The sequence below is a fragment of the Dermacentor silvarum genome, chromosome 3 (genome assembly GCF_013339745.2).
Source record: "Dermacentor silvarum isolate Dsil-2018 chromosome 3, BIME_Dsil_1.4, whole genome shotgun sequence".
NCBI classification, from domain to species: domain Eukaryota; kingdom Metazoa; phylum Arthropoda; class Arachnida; order Ixodida; family Ixodidae; genus Dermacentor; species Dermacentor silvarum.
This window is the reverse complement of record NC_051156.1, coordinates 44,210,602-44,232,541: the sequence shown is the minus strand read 5'-3', so window position 1 is coordinate 44,232,541 and position 21,940 is coordinate 44,210,602. Positions and strand designations below refer to the sequence as shown.

The window sequence follows — 21,940 nt, the reverse complement described above, 5'->3', positions numbered from 1 at the left end:
TCGCTTTATATTCCCATAAAGTGTGAGACTGGCGCAATATTATTTTTATTTTTCAGGACCGTGCAGCAAGCTCAAGTGGGACGGCAACTGGGTGTCATTTATTGACTCCATGCTCCAGGCGGCCCTTCTTTCCAGCTCAAAGAGAGTCTTCAAGCTTCCGGCGAGGATCCATTCATGCCGCATCGACCCCAATGTCCATGCCACTGTCGTTGAGAAAGCTCAAGAGAGCGGCGAGTATTCACATTTGCAATTTTAGTCTTTTTATGGTAGGTTAAGTATCACCGCTAGCGTATTCTAAGAACAAATGCACTGCTCAGCATCTGATTCCGGGAGTGATTGCCTTATATTAATGCGGAAAGCAAAATATGGCCCATGAAGCGGAAAATCCGGCATCCGGCGTTAACATTCGCCGGTACCAAAACCCACGCGACCAAGTCATTACGTCTCGTTTCAATGTCAATGAAAACCGACCTTAGCCACATCCAAAAAATTGACTTTGCCTAATTCGAAAATTGAGTTTACCCACGATCAAAACCGACCTGGCCGACTCCCAGAATTGACTTGTCCCTCCTGCAAAGTTTGGGTGGCCCACCCCCAAACTGAGTTTGCCCAATTCGAAAATTGAGCTGACCGACGTTCGAAACCATCCTTGCCCACTTCCAAAATTGACTTGGGTCGCCCGCAAAGTTTGGGTGCTCCCCCCCCCCCCCCAAAAAAAAAGAGAAAAAAATTACTTTGCACAATTCGAGAAGTGAGTTCCCCTACGTTCAAAAACGGGCATGGTCTGCTGCAAAATTCATTTTGCCCACCCCCGAAATTTTGCTGGCCGACTCCGAAAAAATTCGCTTTACGCAATTCCAAAATTCAGTTCACGCTCATTCAAAACCGACCTGCCCCACTCCCACAACTGACTTCGCGAACCTTAAAAATTGACATTTACCAATTCGAGCACATGACCAACGTATCACGTCATGTGACACAGTCACGTGACCAATAACATTAAGATGCAAGGTCACATGGTCAAGTGATGGCGTCATGCGACTATGTCACACGACATGGACCTGTAATAGTATGGACGTGGATATAGTCGACATGCCCAGAATGCTTTCGCATTCAATGCACGTCAGGAGACTTAAGTGCCTCTGCAGATTTTGTCCTCTAACTTAGGCGTTTATCTAAGTTTGAAGTGGATTACGTTCAGTATAATTAGCGCCGAGTAAAAACACTCAATCTGAGAGTGTGTGAAAACAAAAAATGGACTCAAGGTGCAAAAAATGCTCCCGCATAAAAAAAGCTGCCAGCATTGGGTTCCGTTCTGTGTGCATACTCTAGCGGCCATCGTCATCTCCATTGGCCACGTTTTATTTATAGCACGCTCAGGTGCATGCGCATGTGCCTCGTTCATCGAGCTGCGTGCTGCGGGGTTAGAAAAATAGAAGAATAAAATATAGTTTCTTCTGTTCCTGCCATCGGCCTGAACGGTTCCTAGTTCTTTCGCTCACCGACTCCCGCATTGCTATAGTGGACTTTACCTCTGTCCCTATAACGTGGTGACCCGGATGTGATCGCAAGGCGAGCACCACATCATGGAAGGGACCACGAACGACAGAACGGCGATTGGCGCAGAGGGTATCGCCACGGTGCCTTCTGTACGTGCAGATTCACCTGCCATCGTTTTGGCCACAGAATCCTGCAGCCTGGTTTACACATGTCGAGGCCATCTTCACCCTTCGGCGCATTACTTCGCAACAAGCGAAGTTCTACCACGCTGTCTCCGTACTGTCAGCGGAGGTGGTTGCGGAGTTCTACGATGTTGTGGACGCACCCCACGAAACCACCCCTTATGGCCACTGTAAAACGGCGGTGCTGCACCACACGTCTGTGTCTGTGCGCAGGCGTCTTGAGCAGCTTCTCAACGAAGAGGAGCTTGGTGACCGGCGACTGTCGGAACTTCTACGTGGTGTGCGGCGGCTTCTCAGTGACAGTACGTTGGACGCAAACAGCCCGCTGCTGCGAGAAATGTTCTTTCAGCACCTGCCGCAGAATGTGCTTATTTGCTTAGCTACCGCACCAGACGACCTGTCCCTGGACAAGCTGGTGGAGCTGGCCGATCGCGTCGTTCACTATCCAGGAACATGTATTTGGTAAAAGCCTACCATAAGATTCCGGTTGAGCCAGCGGAAATCCCCAAGACTGCAACTGTAACACCAGTCGGGCTTTTCGAGTACGTTTGCATGCCGTTCGGGTTGATAAACTCTGCTGAGATGTTCCAGAGGTTCATTAACAACGCAACCCGGGCATTCCCCTTCGTATTTGAATATCTCGACGACCTCCTGGTGGCTAGTGTTTCCCTGAACAGCATTGCTACCATTTGCGCCTGCGATTTTCTAGGCTCCAGGAATACGGCCTTCTCATCAACCTCGGAAAGTGCGTCTTTGGTGTCGACGACATTGAGTTCCTCGGGCCCCGCGTGACTCGCGAGGGAATCCGACAGTTGGCAAAGAAGGTTCAAGCATTACGCGACTTTCCTCGCCCAACATCAATCCGAAAGCTCCGCGAGTTCCTTGGGCTGCTAACTTCTACTGCCAATTTCTCACAAACATCGCCCGTTTTATCATACCACTCACCGACCTACTCAACACCACGAAAGCTCCGTCCTTCTTGCTGACTTGGACGTCTGACGCCGCAGCGTCCTTCCAAGCTGCCAAAAACGCATTGACGGATGTCACACTGCTGGTGCATCCTCTGTACGTTGCATCCTCTGTACGTTTAGCTGCGGCATGTGGTGCCGCAGCGAAACGTCGCCTCCCCTCCCTCCCTCCGGTCCCCCCCACAACCTCTCGCGCGACGGAAGAAGTCGCGTTTCCTCTTTATATATTGTGATTGTAAAGTGGAGTACCTTGACTCGTAAGGGCTCTCTGCGCGCCTCTAAGACCAGATTTCTGCAACAGACGGATGGCCTCGCGGCCTCCCAAGCCACCCCAGACCTGACAGGTCCGGAACAACACCCCTGCGGTCTAAGCTGCACTCTAAGGCCTACCGTTTCGGCCTGATACGTGCCGCCACAGCCTGCCGGTTTGCCTCGCCCATCCATGGTGACGACTTCACCCTATCCCCTTTCTCTCCCACTTCCCCTCCCTGTTGGCGCTGAGCCGTGCACCCTCAAGGGCTGCAGAACATAGCGTCAACCTTTCCCTTTCCACACGAACCACACACTACTACCACTACTACTAAAGGAGGAGAGAGACGCTTAATTCTGCAGCCCTTCAGGTAGCACGGCGCAGAACGCGCGTTTGCTCTCTGACGTCCGTTCGCTCCCCGTGAAAGCGCGCGTCCCTCACGCCATTTCACTCGCACATACAGCGTCCGGAGCTCGGCGACGATTTCATCGCCGTTGACGTCATACAGAACTTCACGGCGACGGCGACGGTGATGGCGACGACGACGGCAGAAATCCGCTTTGGAGCGCCCATATAACTGCTATCGCAATAAAATGTATTCACATTGTAATGAAAAAGGCGAACAGGAAGCATGCAGTAGAGAGGTGTTATCATCGAGGTAGGACACGAACACAGATCACGAGCTGTTGGCGCCGATACCGTTGTTCCCTTGGAGCTTCGTTGGTTTTTCGCCTGTCGCTTTCCGTTAATAAATCCCCTTATCAAAGTGGTGGAGGTGCTGGGGTTCCCTCTTCAAAGCTGGAGCTCCGAAGCCGCACGTTGACCAACGCCGTTGCGACAATACCTGAAGACGTCACCCAGCAAGGCGCGGCCCAATCTCTGTCGGTCATCGTGTCAAGCGTGCTGCAACAGCGCGATCCTCCTTTTTTTAGCGGCACTGATGACCATAACGTAGAAGATTGGCTGTCCTCGTTTGAAGGGGTGAGCACGTACAACAAGTGGGGCGATACTACGAAACTTCTCAACGTCCTGTTCTACCTAACAGGCGTCGCGAACCTCTGGTTTCGCAACCATGAGTCGGACTTCGCCACTTGGCCTACTTTCAAGACGAGCTTCGCGGAAGTGTTCGGTCGCCCCGCAATGCACAAGCTTCGCGCTGAACAGCGTCTACGCGGGCGGCCGCAGCAGCAGGGCGGGAACTTCAGGAGCTATATGGAAGACGTAATTGACTTGTGCAAGCGCGTGAATCCTTCCATTACTGAGCAAGACAGGATCAAGCACATCATGAAAAGCATAGATGACGACGCCTTTCAGATGTTGCTGGCCAAGGACTAGCGCACCGTGTCTGAACTCGTGAGCCTGTGCCAGAGCTTCGACGAACTACGTAAGCAACGCGTCTTAGCTTGGCGGCAGACGTCAACAGACGATTCCCTCGCCGCGTTGACCATCGGCGGCGACCACACGGCGCTCCTGGCCCAGATCAAGGAGCCTGTCCGCGAGGAAGTTGCTCGACAGCTTTCGTTCTTCCCGGCCACGCAAGCGCCTACGCACTATCTGACTCCTACCATTCGGCAGGTGATACAGGAGCAGGTCACCAAGGCTTTGCCGTCCGCCTGCCAACCGACTCCTGTCGCCGCGCCGCTATCATTTGCGGTGTCGTCTGCCTCTCCGCCGACTCCTGTCGCCACGCCACTGACGTATGCGAATGCCGCGATGAAGCCACGTCCCCTGTTGGTATTGAACCCTGAACCACCAGTGACGCCGCTTTTCGGGGCACAGCGGCAGTACGCAAATCATTGGCGCACTGCAGACAACCGACCGATCTGCTACGCTTTCGGAGTTCCGGATCATGTTGCCCGCTTCTGTCGTCGGCGTTTCGCGGCGACCACGAGTGAATAGAGATATCCGGGTTACTCCTTCCGATCTCCTTATCACACGCAGCCAGAACAAGAACCTGAAGCAGACGCCCGCGAACGTCAGCCGACTTCCGTTGTCCAACCTTTCGCTTGTCGTCGGTCACCCTCACAGCGCCGCCGTTCTCTTTCGCCTATGTGTCGCTGTTCAAGAGCTCTTGCTGCGGAAAACCGACTGCCGCAGCTTCCGAGGCGCAAGCTGCGCCGTCGTCCACCTGTCGATGTCCTCGCTTGTCCCCCGCCAATGTTATTGACGTGGTGGTGAAGGTCTACGAACTCTCGCGCTTGTAGATACTGGTGCCGCTTTTCCCCTAATGAGCCATAAGTTTTGCCGCTCCATCCGTAAAGTGAGGACGCCACCTTCAGGGTTTCTCTCCGTACTGCCAGCGCACAACATTCAACCCGCTGCAGCATGTACGGCCAGGGTGCTCATACAATACGCAATCTACAGCGTTGACTTTGGTGTGCTTGTTTCGTGTTCTTATGATCTGATCCTTGAGTGGGATTTTTTGTCGCGTAATCACGCCGTTATCGACTGTGCTCGTGCTCAGGTACAGCTCTCTGTGTTTCCTGAGACGTCTTCCACCCTTGTGACCGGTGGTGGGGATAGAAAGCTTGTCACCGCCGATACTGATCTGTCGCCTCCCAGTGCCGTCATTGTTCCCGTTTCCTCTGCCGCCCTTTCCGATGCCACCGTTATGTTCACGCCATGTTACATCATCGCGCTTCATCACAAACTACTTGTTTGCAACCCCAACTCACACCCTCTCTGCCTTTGTACCATAATGAAATGCTTGGCGACGTGCAGCCTGTTGACGTTGGCGCCCCTCGATCCCTCCAAGTCTGAGACAAAACATCAGCTGAACGCCCTGACACCTCACCTTGCGTCCTATGCCAGCCCTCGGATAATTCTCGCCGTTCCATCCACAGCGACCTCGCTCCGGCTGAACCGACGCAGCTTCTTGCCCTCATACACGAGTTCCGCACTTAGTTTGATTTACCGCAAGCGCCACTAGGCCGAACTAATGCGGTTGTATACACGAGTGACACTGGGAGTCACTCTCCTGTGCGAAAGTGCCCCTACCGTGTGTCACCTGCGGAGCGTCGTGTCATTACAGAACAAGTTGTTCACATGACCCAGCGCGGAGTCATCACGCCTTCTTGCAACGCCTGGTCCTCTCCTGTTGTACTGGTTAAAAAGAAAGATGGCTCTATTAGATTCTGCGTGGACTACCGGCGCGTCAACAAGATTACTCGCAAAGACGTTTATCCTCTCCCTCGGATAGACAACGCCCTCGATTGCCTTCAGGGTGCCGAATTTTTTTCTTTCCTCGACTTGCGATGGGCATATTGGCTGGTCGCGATGGCGGAGTGTGATCGTCCAAAGACGGCGTTCGTCACACCTGATGGCCTGTATGAAGTTACAGTGATGCCTTTCGGGCTTTGCAATGCGCCTGCAACATTCGAGCGGGTGATGGACGGAATTTTACGTAGTCTGAAATGGAAGATATGCCTTCGCCATCTCGATGATGTCGTTGTGTTCTCTTCGGATTTCGCCTCACATGTCGCTCGGTTACGCACAATTCTGCGCTAACTTACAAACGCACGCCTTCAACTCAACCTGAAGAAATGTCACTTCGGGGCTCGCCGTCTCACCATCCTAGGCCACGTCGTCTCCAAAGATAGAATTCTCTCTGACCCGGAAAAGCTCCATGCTGTTGCCGAGTTTCCAAAGCCTTCTACCATGAAATAGCTTCGAAGCTTTGTCGACTTGGCCTCCTGTTTTTGTCGCTTCGTCCGCAATTTCGTCTCAATCATAGCACCGCTTACGAAGCCCCTCGCCGGCCCCAGCGACCTTCCTCTTTGGAAACCGCCCTGCGACACTGCGCCGCCGACTTACTTCGCCACCCATACTACGCCATTACGACCCTGCTGCAGCAACCGAAATACATATAGACGCCAGTGGTATTGGTCTTGGTGCAGTCCTCGCGCAGCGCAAGCCTGGCTTCCTTGAGTATGTCGCGGCATATGCAAGCCGCACCCTCACAAAGGCTGAATAAAATTATTCCGTCACCGAAAAAGAGTGCCTCGCGATTGTATGGGCATTAGGAAAATTTCGCCCCTATTTGCACGGCAGGCCTTTCGACGATGTAATCGAACATCACGCACTATCCTGCTTGGCTTCCCTAAAAGATCCCTCTGGTCGCCTAGGTCGTTGGGCTCTTCGTATACAAGAAATCGACATTCGCGTTGTTTACCGATCCGGGCGCAAGCATTCTGACGCGCATGCGCTCTCTCGATCACCCGTGCAATCTGACGAAGGACCACCTTCAGCGGCTGCCTTTTCCCTGGATGCTCTCACCGTCACAGACATGCCTTCGGAACAGCGCTAGGACCCGTGGATCTCATACCTCTTGAATGTTTTCTATGCCTCTTCACCCGCTAGCCAACCCCGAGTACTTCGTTACCAAGCCATACATTTCTCAATACGCTATGCACTGTTATACCGCCGCACCTACCAGGTGGACGGACGGAAATGGCTGCTAGTCATACCCAAGCACTTGCAAACTGATGTGTGTGTGCATATTTCCAGGCTGACCCGCAACATGCGCATGCTGGCGGGCTGAAAACGTATCAGCGGCTGCGCCAATACTACTGGCGTGGGATGTAGACATTTGTCCGTAAATATGTTCGGTCCTGTCCCGCATGCCAACAACGGAAGACGTTTCACCATACACCCGGTCAGCTGCAGCCTTTACCATGTCCTGCCCACCCTTTTGAACGCATTGGGATCGACATTTATGGGCCGCTTCCGTGCTCTATTGCTGACAATCGCTGGATAATTGTCGCGGTTGACCATCTCATCCGATACGCAGAAACAGCTCCACTACGTGCGGCTGGTGCTTGTGACGTCGCTTCCTTCATATTGCGCCATTTCATACTCCGTCATGGTGCACCACGGGAACTGCTTAGCGACAGAGGCCATGTGTTTTTGTCCAACGCCATACAAGAGCTCCTCCGCTCGTGTCGTATCGTTCATCGTACATCTACTGCCTACTGCCGTCAAACCAACGGCCTCACGGAACGTTTCAACCGCACGCTGGGAGGTATGCTCTCGATGTACATCGATTCTCACCACTGCAATTGGGGCGTCCTTCTACCCTGCGTGACTTACGCATATAACACCGCGACACAGTCTACGACAAGCTTTTCATCATTTTTTCTTTTATATGGCCGCGAACCGTCCTCTACACTTGACACAATATTACCGTACCGCCCTGACGCCTCCAAATTCAGTGAGACTTCTGACGTCGCACAGCATGCAGAAGAGTGTCGTCAGCTGGCCCGCTCGTTCATGCCCGACAGCCAAGCCCTCCAGAATGATCGCCGCGACAACGATCAGCATGTGCAGAGTTTTGCCGTTGGATCCCTCGTCTGGCTTAGACAACCATTCAACTCTCTTGACCTCACTCCCAAGTTTGCTGCCAAGTACCACGGGCCATACCGCCTCATCGAGTGCCGGTCTCCCGTCACTTATTCATTGAACCAGTCAACCCCTCCTCGGACAAGCGCCGTCTTGGCCGCGACACGGTTCCCGTCAACCGCCTCAAGCGGCATCGCGACCCTCTCACCGTTTCATCGCCATGAGTCGCCAGGGTGGCTCCCCTTCACCGCCGGGGTTATTGTAATGAAGGAGATGAACAGGAAGCAAGCAGCTGAGGGGCGCTATCATTGAGTTAGGAGGCGGACACAGATCACGAGCTGTTGGCGCCGAGACCTTTGTTTCCTTGGAGCTGCGTTGGTTTTTCACCTGTCGCTTTCCGTTAATATATCCCCTTATCGATAATAATTCTGATAGGAGGATACATGTGCTGTGCCTTTATACAGTACCAACAATACCCACTGCCGATGGGCGTCTGCCAGAAACAGTATTAAGTGGCTGATTGCCTTTAGCTAGACAAGCCTGGTGGGGTGAGCGAGGCAGCATGCTGTCCATTCTGTTGTCCACTGCGGATGTGGTGATAGTTACCGCATTTTTGCTTCAATCTTATGTTCAATTGTGTACAGTCGATGACGTAAGGTATTCGAAAACTATTAGAAAATATTATATTTGGAATACTACATATTCCATTCGGGGACATAAATGAATGGCGACTTTCGTTAGAGGACCAAATCAAATAGGACAATATCCTATTTGCTATTCAAAAGTTTCGAATGTTCGCAAACTCATAGCATCTTCTGTTTATGACTACGTCTTCCTTAGCGCTGTAGCTGCTTCATAACGCCACTATCACTTATTATAGCGACTTCTCTTCCCAATCACTGTGTGTTTTAAGAAGTGTTTAGGAACCGTGAATTATTTGGAGTTCATCCGCAGTGTTACTTCGCTGTGAGCAGGTGAAGGGATAGGCAGTAGAAAAGCGAAATATGACAGCGACACCGCAGATGCGGTATCATCTACTGAGTCACAAATGATTGCTACGAAGCGTCTGAAATTTCTAAGAAATTGGCCAAATCAGTGATTCCTATAACTTTAACGTTAAACATACACGCATGTACACAGCGGATATACCGACCCCTACTTAAGAACTACATGAAAGCTCACAATCACCGTGATAACAGTATCTTCTAAGTTTAGTACACAAAAAGGCTGAAGCGCTATGTTCCCGTTCGTTTGAAAAGCCGTTTGACCACACGATATTGAATGCATGCTGGCCTCCTAAAGAGAGATACATATTGCCGGAAATTAACGGAGCAGCTATAGAACCCCTACGAAGCGATTAAAAAAACAAAAAAACACAGGAACCCTACATGTAGGATAATTATGCAAATCTCGGCAACCATGCCACAAATGGAACATGAGAGGGGCAAGGAACAAGGCGCTGCGTTGAATATCCTACTGCGCTCTTGTGCACGCATTAGTCCAAGAGAAACGCACAAAGCATTAGACAGTCTGTGACACGGCGCTACTATCAACCGTATACGCAGGCGCCTTTTTTACCAAAATGTTGCGCGATGCTGTATATTTCAATCATGTGCAGTAATAAACCTTCATTCAGAGTAACGATGTTTCCCAGGTTTTTCGTTGTTATGTGTGCTTCGCTTGTGCTACATTCTGCATAATGCCATGCCAACTACCCCATTTACTTCGTCCAACTGTAATCTTCCTCGCCTAAATGACGGTGTGCTAAATACAACTCCTTTAGTATTGAGAGTGCTCATAAAACAATTATCAGCTAGTTGTCGCTTTCTTTCAGAATATCGAATATTCGATCAATGTCCTTTGTTAAGTTGCTTAGGAACAATGTGCACTCATCAGCCAAAAGAAACAAAATTAGGTGCTTTGTCAGTGTGTAGCGCCGGCAGAGCCCCCATGATAGGACAAAACGTTCCAGGAAAGATAATTGTGCTTGACACCGCAGTTTTCGTCAAGTACCTTCTCGTTTCACGGATTTTCATGCTGCATTAAACGTAACTCAAACTCTTCAGCTTGAAAGACAGTGACGGTAACACTTGGACACTTTCTGTGCAGGCATAGACTTTGTCTACGACGTCTCCTTCAACATGTGTCAAGCTGGAGGCGTAGTTGTGCAAGGATTAAAGACAAGCATCCCATTAAATCGCATCGTAGATAATACACCCATTGTAAACGAGTACAGGTTTATACCCTACATAGACAACGAGTTGAGTCAGCAAAAGAGGCAAGCTTGCATTCAAGAATACATCGACATCTGCAATGGCCTGGCCGCACGTATTCTCAAGAACCTCAGCAACAATGAGCACAGTATCTCTGAACTTAAGGAACAGAATCACCATGTTCCCGAAAATATTCTTCGAAGGCTTTTAGATAATAGCGCCGAGAACCATGGCCTTTTGAGGGTCCTTGCCACAGTAGAGGAACAGGTCAAAATTTCCGCTTCGTCATCGGAGGAAATCATCCAATCTGCAGTGGAGACCTACAAAAAGGAAATTGAAACTGACATTCTTACGACAGCACTGTTTGAAGAGGATCCCTTTAGGCACCTCCTTGACGTCGTCGTGGAGAACACCAGCCTAAAGTCGCTTCAGGTTCTTGAAATGGCAGCCCCAGGAGCTCACTCCATCTTGGCTCCCCGAGTGTCTTCGTTGTTGACCATGAGCAATATGCTCCTAAATATCGACTACACTCTGGCTCACCATCCTATGGATAACGTCAAGCCAGATAATGTCCCACAAGGCACCAAAATAGTACAGTGGGATCCCACAGCAGATTCATGTGAACGACTCCACGATGCTGACCTGGTTGCCACCTGCCTCTCCCCCTGGAGTTCACACAGCATCGATGTTTTGAGTGACAAGCTCTCGAAGCTGTGCAAAAAACAAGGCTTTGCCCTCGTGTTCCAACGTACCGCTATGACGCCGGCAGAAAGGCTCATATCGTCCGTTGGAATGTGTGATTTTAGATTGCACACGATCGAAAGAATTGAATCATTGTTCCGATCGCACGGGCTCAAGCTGGTTGGCCAAAAGTCAAACAACATTTCTGCACTACTCTTGTTTAGGAAAACGGCCGTAACAACTCAGGCAGCTAAGCCGTTCCTCCTGAGGGTGAGCAGTGCAAAATATGACTGGGTGGAGTTACTTAAGGCCAAGGCTCCAGAAGTGGAACAAAAACCAGCAGGCCATAATCTCTGGCTGCTCGCCGAAGACTGCGGTATCAGTGGTGTGGTTGGCTTGACAAACTGCCTACGCCTGGAGACCGGTGGAAGCCACATTAGGTAAGCATCATGAACAGGTCACTGCGCGCTTTTTTTTTTATCTCTAGTTCATTGGAAATCCAAGTTGACGGTTAAAGAATGTAAGTAGTTTATCATTGTGTCCCCACAGTTAGGCTGACATACTACCGTTGCATACACAGGCATTTAAAGGGATGCATCTAGGATGAAAGATACGAGAAGTGCCGAAACCGAAGGAACAAAGAAGACTTCCTATAGTCAACTTCGCCGCAATACATTTGTTCTGCGAAGAAACGCATACATTGTATTGCGGTAAAGCTTTCTTTAAATGAAGTGAGAAAAACAATTATGGTGTTTTACATGCCAAAATCACAACCTGATTTTGACGCACGCCGTAGTGGGGGACTCCAGAATAATTTCGATCATCTGAAGTATGATATGTAATGTAGGATGGTATGTAATGTAGGATAAGTGTCCTGTAGTATTTGCAGTGTCACGGGGCCGAGAGCATGTTCCTTAATTAGGCATGCACACACGCGCTGTCTCCGATCACAGCTGGAGCACCGACATGCCTAATAAGTGCACTAGCCGACCTTTAAAGCTGTTTCTGACGTGGCTGATGCAATTTAAGCCTTGATTTCATGACCTTGCGCCCAGCGTGTCGGACCGTTGTGGGACCTAGCACGCCTTCCTTAAATACGAGTATAGATGCCCGCACGCATCCTTTAAATATTCTAGCCTTAAACATACAGAATATTGAGAGCTTGTGGCAGAAAATATAAAATCTTGTGAGAAATGGTCAGAAATTTTCAGAAGTGCTACAGGAGACACTACTCACCTGCATCGATTAACAATCTTGGACAGTGCCGTGAACCATATACGTTTACGACTTCTGAAAGAAGATTAAAAGAAATGTTCGTGTCTGCTTGCTATTTGCTGTAGGGCAGAAGTTAAGAGTATAACGGCGGATACTCCTCTGAGTGAGCGTGTGTAGATGCCCCAGCAAAGTACCTGTTCTGAATTTTTCTTCTCTTTCCTATTCCGATCCTACCGATTTAAACGCTGCTACTGTTCTAGGACGTCGTGAATATAGGAGGAGAGGAAAAAATGATGTTCGTCAAATGCAGATCGATATACCACTATACCTGATACACCTTCTGTGCTCAGTGATGTTCTATGAACACTAGCAAGGTCAGATACCGCTCTCCTAAGCCACTGCCATTGGTCTCTTTTCTTATTGAAATGACCCCTGGTGGGGCCACAAGATTGAAGCATCGGAAGGGCTCGTAGCAACTCTGAGAGCGTTATTCAGCTCTGTTCGCGCCTTGTAAAGAGGCGTGGCCATGGCTACCATACAAGGGCTTATTTCACCACAGCAACATAATAAACAGGTTTGAAAGCTTGGCAGTACACTTAATAGACGTCGAGATACGGAACCCTAACGGCGCGTGCGAGCATGTATAATTCATAATATGTGACCCTCTACGGTCACATATACACGGCGGGCAAGGTGAGCGCATCAAGGATTCAAATCGCCACAATCAGGTCTCAATGCGTGCAAGTACACTTATTGGAAGTCTCCCGTCACAGTACGAACATCGATACCGGATGCCTGCCTATTTAAGGCACACGTGCCCCCTTTTTCTTTTTACCCTGTGTATGCGTCATTGCACGTTAAGTATGATTCTTTTCCGCCCGATCTGTACAACTCACCACACAACCTTGCTGTGCTGCGGCGAAGCTATGTATAGTAAGAAGCTATGTATAGTAAAACTATTATTATGAAGCGCTTATAGGACTATTTCCAAATGCTAGTAGTCTCTCCCACCACTTGCTAATAGTTTTTGTTGGCGAGTGTTTTATCCGCACCCTAGGCTAGCAGAGTGTGAATAAGGCTATGAGGCGCTTTAGGCTAGCTCACGTTTTATTTCGGAAGCGGAAACAGGCACTGAAAGGAAGCGTCGACATATCGGAATAAATTTCCTAAACAAATTTACTCTCGAAAACCACATTTCCTATCCCAGACAAGTCAGTCTAACGATAGTCGGCCGCGCCAAGTACGACCAATAATTATGGGACTGTTTATAAAAGCTTACTGCTTCCCACTGCTACTTCCTGGAATTATCGTATCAACGCTGAATTAAAACCCTGTGTGAAACGTGAGGCCGTCTAGACAATCATGCGTTTGTGTTGCTGAGTTCGGTACATCCTCGCAGATGCCTGTTCAACGCAAGCTTCAATAAATCGGACGAAGTTGACTTCAGCCCGAGTAACCCAGACTACCACGATATACTGGAGAAAGACCTTGTCATGAACATCTACCGCGACGGGCAGTGGGGATCCTTCAGACACAGAAGCCCACTCAAACGTAAGTGGCGCCATTCGGGATTTCTTCACCGTAGTGAGGTCTTAGACGCTAGCAAAACTTTGAAGCACGCTTGATTATTTAGCGAACCTAACTACCTGCGAGAGGCTAACTGTTAACCGAGAAGGCATAAAGGCATGGTGTATTCGCTAGGTCAGTGCCGTAATTGTTTTAGAGTGGAAGTGAGTTAGCGCACTGTAGTAGAAAAACGGTTGCGGCTTAGCTCAGCTAGCCCTGGATTTGCAAAGCGAAAGCTTGGTTCAGCCTGGTTAAGTCTTGTTTTCACTTGGTGAAACTTTGATTTAGCTCTAATTATTATACTTAGGTATAGAATCATCGTGAAGCAGGTTTAAATTATAGGCTGACAAGTCCAAGCATTTTGCAAGCCGAACGGCTCGCTCTTTCTCAGTCTCTGGCGCTAGCTTCATGCGCTTGGCATTCCGGACCCAAAAACCGAGTACCAAGCAGTGGCAAAGCGGTTTGCCTCTGTCGCCACTTGGGCTGTCCGTAACGCGGAGGTGTATTGAGCGCATATAATGCTAGCAGCGTAGAATATACACGAGAAATTGTTTCATAATCAATGCTCTTTTGAAGCTCAAAGAACGTAACCAAGAATAAATGTTAGTTTATTTAAAGTGAATTCGCCTGAAAGTTGTGGACCAGAAGCCTTTGCACCACTGACACTGTGCAAAATAAATGCTGTGTTTGCGAAAGGGCCAATATAGAACTTAACGCATGCGCCTGTTTTCGTCACGATGAAACGACGAGAAATTAAAAAAAAAAGAAAAAAAGTGTTTGCCCACACGGAAACTTCGAAGATAGTCTTCGAAGTTTGCGTGTGGGCAAACACTTTTTTTTTCTTTTTTTAACTTACAGAATTCTTAATAACTTAATTATTCTTATAACTTAAGTTATTCTTAATAACTTACAGAAATAGCTTACAGAATTCAAAATGTAATGTTTATCAGAATTCAGGGAGATTATGAAAAGTGCGTGGCTTGTACATTATGAGCGACCGCGAATAATACACGCCCGATACGTAACTTTGCTTCAGTGCGTACGGCTATTTGTTTCACGGCTTCTACAAGCTATCATTGAGCGGAATTATTTTGTTGAATTAAACGAAAGAATTATCCTCTTTCGTGCATATAGGCTTATGAACGTGAGTAGGTTGGCCCTCCCCAGTCATCAAACACACTTCAACTCCCAACGCCCCGACCCAAACTCCTCAAAGTATCGCTCCGGCTACCAGCACGGCCCTGTCACTAGCGGGGGGTCCTCCTGTAGCAGCATCGACGTCGAAAAAGATGATAACGTGACTGGCTAGGGACAGGCCATTGTCTAAAAAGCGAAGAGGGCGCGTGGCTCACGCCACGAGTGGCCCGTGCAAGGCTGCTTGGAGATTGCTGCCGCCGAGAGGAATGCACGTCAGCTAGACCTTCTGTTCCGTAAAAATATACTCCTGGTTATTGTGGCTCGTCGTCATCACTGGCTTTGCACGCCACAAGTTTCATTGAAGAGTGGTTCACACCCATTCCTGCTTCTACAGTGAACCACGTCGGCGAGAAAGAGGTTGGTTGGAGAGCGGCACAAATGTGCAAATTGCCACGTACTCGGCGGCGATTCAAGTGCGTCCGACGGTTGGTTTCGAACCTTGTTCCCTCTGTAAAGCAGCACGACGCTGTAATCATTCGGTCATGTATTTCAGGGCGAGCCAGGCTGGCGGGAAAACGGTTAGATACACACATACGTAGATATATAGATAGCCAGAAAATCTGTGAAGTACACTAAGAATGCTAAAGCAATAGACGCAACAAAATATGGGCGAACGCTGCCTCCATGTCATTTATTCCGATTGGCATTCTTTTGTAATGTCACCCAGGGTAAGGTATTCCTCTGTGTGTTTGTTTATCTCTACACGTCTAACTTCTTTCACACTAACTTGGGCCGCTAGGCAGACTATAAAAGAGTATCGGGCTGCTCTACTCAGTGAACCGGTTTCCACACCAGTTATCGGACAAACTTGGGCCACTGGCTATTTGACATTGGATATGTTCCAGTCTTGAATGAACCTCTTTCACGCCAACTTCTGTAATTGTATTTGTTCTGCTTGGTATGTGCTGCTGTTCAATGATACAATGAAATCGTTTACAATTCCTTTGGTGGTAGGCGCAATTGAACGGTTTTAGTATACATTCAGGCAATCTTATCTGAATGTATATATTTAGACGTGTGCCACGCGCGGACTTCGCGCCGGCGTCGCCAGATTCACAAGTATTGGTTAAAGAAAATAGCAGGTAAGAGGGTGATACGACCGGGTCATTTACAGGAATATGCAGGGGTACAAGGTAGACAGAGAAGTTGTGAAGAAGAGAAAGAAAAATTAAAGAGATGTATACAAAAATGCTAGTACGAAAAGAATGTTTAGCATACCTAAGGATCTGAAGCAGGCTAGGTGACTATTATTCACCGCCCCGTTTCAGAGGGGACGCCAATAAATCATCATCATCATCAAATCACGAGCGAGGAGCTTGGATTCAGTACAAGCCTTATACACGACGCGTTTGGGTGGCAGCAATACAGTGGCCGCAAGATTAGTCCAATGCTAACCACGGTAATATCGACCATCATGCTGGGATGGTTTCTGCCGGAGTTTACTCCTCTCGTTTTCGCGCTGCATTTTTTTTTCGTGGTGGTTTTAACTGCGTTGACGGTCAGATTACCTGTTTTATCGGCCACATTCTGTTGCGCGGAATGTGTAAAGGATCGCGTACCATGTTTGTGTAAAGGCAAAATACTGCCAAAGATGGGACTCAATACAAACCTCCCCCACTATGGCATTTCAGGCAGCCAGGATATGGCTGGGCAACGTAGAACCCAAAAGTGTTTTTTGCGTGTTCCTTAAGTGGGGTAATGGCGAATTTTTGTAGACTCCTAGTGAAAAACTCCTCCTGCGACAATTTGGTTCGCACAATAGTCGTGAGCTTCTTGATCGTAAAACGATATTGATTCTCTCCGTCTTCTTTTAGCTGCCCAAATTAAGTACGAGAGATAAATGTTTTCTACATTCTAAATCATGACGTTCTTTAGACTCGAATCAATGTAGGAAAGCAAGACACCTAACTTAACGATCGTTTAGGATGAAAAATTATGGCAACAAGGTATGGTGCTAAGTTTACCCCCTCTGGGTTGGTATTTGCTAAGCCATGAAATTCTACGGTGCTGTCTATGCTAAGTCTATTCCCTCTTCTAGGTGGTGCTCCGAAAATTCCCGCAGAGGTTGCCTGCCTAAACGTAGAAATGCGCGGTGACTTGTCCAGCCTACAGTGGTACGTGTCACCCCTGCGCTACGCTCTCTCCTCCACTTCAACTACCAAAGCCATCTGCACAGTGTACTACGCTCCCCTCAACTTTCGTGACGTCATGCTCGCCACTGGTAAACTTCCATCTGATGCTCTGCCTGGTAAGTCTTTTCATTTCAGTCTTTTGGACTAATACACTCACTCGTTACAGCAGAAAAATTCGCAATTTTGTCCGCAAGGCGAAGCATTGATAGCGATTGCTAAGTATTGCACAACGCCAAGACGCCGTATAACATGAAGTAAACAGTCGGGAATAAATTAAGAACATTCATTGTAAAACAGCGCCAAAAACGCGGACAAGGGAGAACATGGGACGAGCGCAGACTGCCAACATCTTTATTGAAGCCTGCGCAAATATATGCTGGCCGCAACGGGCTGAAAGAGAGAGAAAAAGAAGTAGAAAGGGAAGCCGAGTCATGTTCTATCAACTCTTACTGCGCATGCGTCAGAAACATAAAACTATAGAAATGTAAGAATACATATATTGGACACAGGCCAAACTGATTAACTTCTAAGGAACTGAAGTTCCGTATCGGAAAGTGCTACAGAAGGGGCACTTACACAATTGGGTCCTAACACATTGAAAAGGCCTCAAAAGCAGCCGTGGTTGCTCAGTGGCTATGGTGCTTGGCTGCTTAGCACGAGGTCGCGGGATCGAATCCCGGCCACAGCGGTCGCCTTTCGATGGGGGCGAAATGCGAAAGCCCCCGTGTACTTAAATTTAGGTGCAAGTTAAAGAACCCCAGGTGGACCAAATTTCTGGAGTCTTCCACTACAGCGTGCCTCATAATCATATTGTGGTTTTTGTACGTAAAAGCCCATATTTTTTTTAAAGGCCTGAAAGCTTTCCCCGGCCATCTCATCGCTGCACCTTGTGAACACACGTTAGTCTTCTAGGAGGGGTGAACAGTCACACTTTGCACAATGAACAGCCATATTACTACCATTCTTAATCTTGACACAGTACGAATGCTCACGCAAACGTTCATTAAGAGAACGTCCCGTTTGCTATATGTAAGTGCAGCCGCAAGAGCTGGGAATGGAATACACAACATTGATATTGCAATCTGCAGGCTTGGCAACATGCTGCTTATTGCACAGTTCAGGTGCTCTCTGTCTCCCGTTGACTTTTTTGCACAACCTTCCCAACCTGTTAGGGTGCGGTAAACACCTTTACACCATGCCGGCGGCTTTCTTGACGCGATGAGACACACCATCTATATCCGGAATCGCAACATTCTTGGTTATGTCCTCTACCACTTCGCACAGTTTCTTGGGGAACGAACCTCTTGCAATAAATCTTCCGTCAATAATGACAGCAGTTGCACTGGATAGCCATTAACCTTAAGCCGCTGGACCTAAAAGGTGAAGCTGCCCGACATCAAGTGGGGGCTAAAGCGAACGACAGCATTTCTAAGGGCCCCTAGGGCGATGGAGCGCTTCACCACTTTTGAATGATTGTATGTGTAGGGGAGAAGGTGTTTCTTGGAACGTGGGGCATACATACAACACGTGTGCCCCTCCTGGAGGTGTAGTGCGAGACCAAGGAAGTGGATTTGGCGAGGGAAGCGGTCAAGGAAGCGGAATATGCTTGCGTCGTCTGGGACCGATTCACGAAAAAAATATTAACAAAATGGAAACCATAAACAAACTTGCCGTCCGCTACATATATAATTGTTATGGACGTTATGATTCCCCATCTCAATTGAGTAATGAATATAATATTGCCACCCTAGAACCCCGAAGAAAGATAGCACGCCTAACATTGCTTTTCCGTCTTTGGAAACGGGAACTACAACTTCATCATTCAGCCTGTCTCCAGCCGCTACCCCCCCGGGTAGACCTACCAGAAATCATCACCCCGACAAAATAACCCCTATTTGCGCGCGCATAAATTGCTTTAAGTATCCTTTTTTCCTAGAAGGATAAATGAATGGAACTGCCTGACGGCCGATGTATTTCTATCCAATATGTACCACATTCAATTGAAAAACTGCAATTTAAATAAACGTGCGAGTGCGGGAGTACTTTCATGCGTCTTAGCCGGTGCGTGAGAGAGATCACTTCTGTCTATCTTCGCTGCGTTAGGCCTGAAAAAACTGTAGAAACTGGTACTGCATATATTTATCACCTTTCAATGGAATCCCTTGCATTGTATGCTTGTAGAATGTGTTTTTTAATGTATTTTATATAATCCTTCAATGTATCTCGTATGCTTGAATGTATTTCATAATTCGTATGTATTTCTTTTCTTTGAACGTATTTAATCTGATCACTGTATGAACGAATTGCCTCCTGCCTGGGCCACATGTTGGCCTGCAGTATTCTGTAAACAAATAAAATAAATAAGAAGCAAGAGAACCGAGGGGCCCGATTTTTAATAATCATATGAGCCAACAAACAATGACACTAAGGCCAAAATAGGTTAACTTACTTGTAGTTAGTAAGTGAGTTATAGAAATTATAACTTAATGGAAATGAAAATGGATGAAAAAAAAACAACTTTCCGCAGGTGGGAAACGATCCCACGTCTTCGCATTACGCGTGCAATGCTTGTACCAACTGAGCTACCGCGGCGCCGCTTGCCCATCCACTTTCTGGCGTATTTATACTAACAGCTAACAGAAAGTACAGAAAGCGCAAAAGTACAGTTAGCCACGTTAGTCCACACGAAAAGTTCAAACTACTCTCGGTCTAGAACAAACAAATAAAAGATCAATCTTCGAAAGTCTTAGTTACTCCGGCAGTGCGTTGACTGCATGCACTGACACTTTAGTTGACGGCGGTAGTGGCGTGGCGGGCAGTGGCATGCGAGGGACGAGGACGCACGGTCGAGCCAATCCCGGACATCAGCCAAAGGCTGTCGGAATCGAAGGCCGTGCAAGTGCTACCGCTATAAAGCTAAGCGGCGCTCGTTCTGGTTCCTTGACTCGCGTTTGAGCCCTGGCGCCTCTCACCAGCGTCGCTCCAGGCCTCTCGTCACCCCCCGGTTACCTCTGCTTTCCGCACGGCGTCTCACGATCAGCACCAGGAGCAGGAACGCCAACAGTAGTAGGTGCAGCAGAAATAGCCGAACCGTACGCTCGGCGGATCTCTTCAGGGACGGCCGGTATCGCCCTGGTTCTGTCGAGGCTCTAGGGTCCGGGTCTGGACCCCGACGACACCGACGTCGACACCAGCCATTTTCGAGCCCCGCGTCTCCGAGCGATCTCTTCTCACAGCGTTCTTCCTGTCTCCTCTCTGCTGGTTCCTCGTACGCCTTGTTTCGTGCCAACCCCTGATTGGTGGCCCTCAGCGGAGTCTTTCTCCCCCCCATACCCCTCCCCCCAGATGCTGAGCCGTGCTCCCTATAAGGGCTGCAGAAATACGCATCTTTTCCCAACCTAAACCTCTACTACTACCCCTGATTGGTTGACGTTCTTTCTCATTCGTCCGACAGCTAGTGCCACCGCCCGCCAACTTTGTCGTCTTTGTCGGCCACTCAAGGGTGTGTGGAGCTGCCGCCATTCCGCAGTGTTTTCTCACCGCTAATTGCAAACTCTTCAACAGTCACCACATTTTCAACCCCGATGCCATCTCCTCACTCATTACAGAAAGTCCGCTCTTTGCTGGTTCGTGATGCACAGGCGGCCAAGTTGTGGTTCTTCAGGAAGCTGCATGGACGCAGTGACGTCGAGATGGTCTTTGTCGGAGACTTGCGGCAGCCTGGCGTGGAAAGTATTTGTCGGGTTGCTTTCATAAACCAGCTTGAAGGGCCCTATCAGCGATGTTTCTTATACTGCCGTGCTGTAAGCGAATGTTGCGTACGGAAAGACGGCTTCCGACGTTTTATTTTCGACGCCGACGGACATCGCTAACATGTGAGCGAGCGTCTCGTTCAGGCGTTCCGCTAGATCATTCGTAGGCAGGTGGTAGGTGGTTGTCCTCCGGTGACTTGTCTGGCTATATTGCAGGATGGCTTGAGTAAGCTCCGCTGTAAAAGCCGTTAGTCTGGCGGTAATGAAGACTTCTGGCACAAGATGTCGCAGCAGGATGTTCTCGACGAGGAATTTCGCTACTTCCGCCGAACTAACTATGCACAGCGCTTTCGTTTTGGCGTAGTTGTTAAGGCAGTCGGTGGCCACGACGATCTATTTGTTTCCGGATGTTGACGTCGGAAGGGGCTCTAAGTCCATTGCGATCTGCTGAAACGGTCGGCAAGGAGGCTCGATCGGCTGTGGGAATCCCGCTGGCCTTGTCGGTGGTGTCTTGCGTCGCTGGCAGTCTCGACACGTCTGGACAAAATTTGCGACGTCGGCGTTCAGGCGTGGCCAGTAATACTTTTCCTGAATCCGCGCGAGTGTACGGGAAAACCTGTAATGTCCTACCATTGGGTCATCAGGAAGGCTTTGGAGAACCTCTGGCAATAGTGCGGAAGGCACAACCAGAAGTTTATGTTGGAATATACCGGTGCACTTCGGAACAACGACAAAACACACAATGAAAACGAGCACGGTTGCGTTTGTTCATTCTTCGTTTCGTCGTGGTTTCGAAATGCGCTGCCATATTCCATTATGACTAATCAACTAGCCCACCAGTACGTTTTAACCACAAGGTAGTTGGTGCGGACTGAGGAGAAGTGTTTCTTTACCTGGACATCATTTTCCAATGAAAATGAAGACAATCCGCACCACAATCGCCATAG

At 48.8% G+C, this 21,940-nt stretch overlaps 1 protein-coding gene across 1 annotated transcript in view; it reads left to right on the top strand.

Annotated features, from left to right (window-relative positions):
- LOC119444321 (fatty acid synthase-like) overlaps positions 1-21,940 on the top strand; it is a 208,118-nt gene that overhangs the window by 106,353 nt on the left and 79,825 nt on the right. Inside the window, 4 exon segments of the mRNA XM_049664541.1 lie at positions 57-230; positions 10,347-11,571; positions 13,746-13,897; positions 17,148-17,357. Of these exon segments, the coding sequence (XP_049520498.1) occupies positions 57-230; positions 10,347-11,571; positions 13,746-13,897; positions 17,148-17,357 (1,761 nt within the window).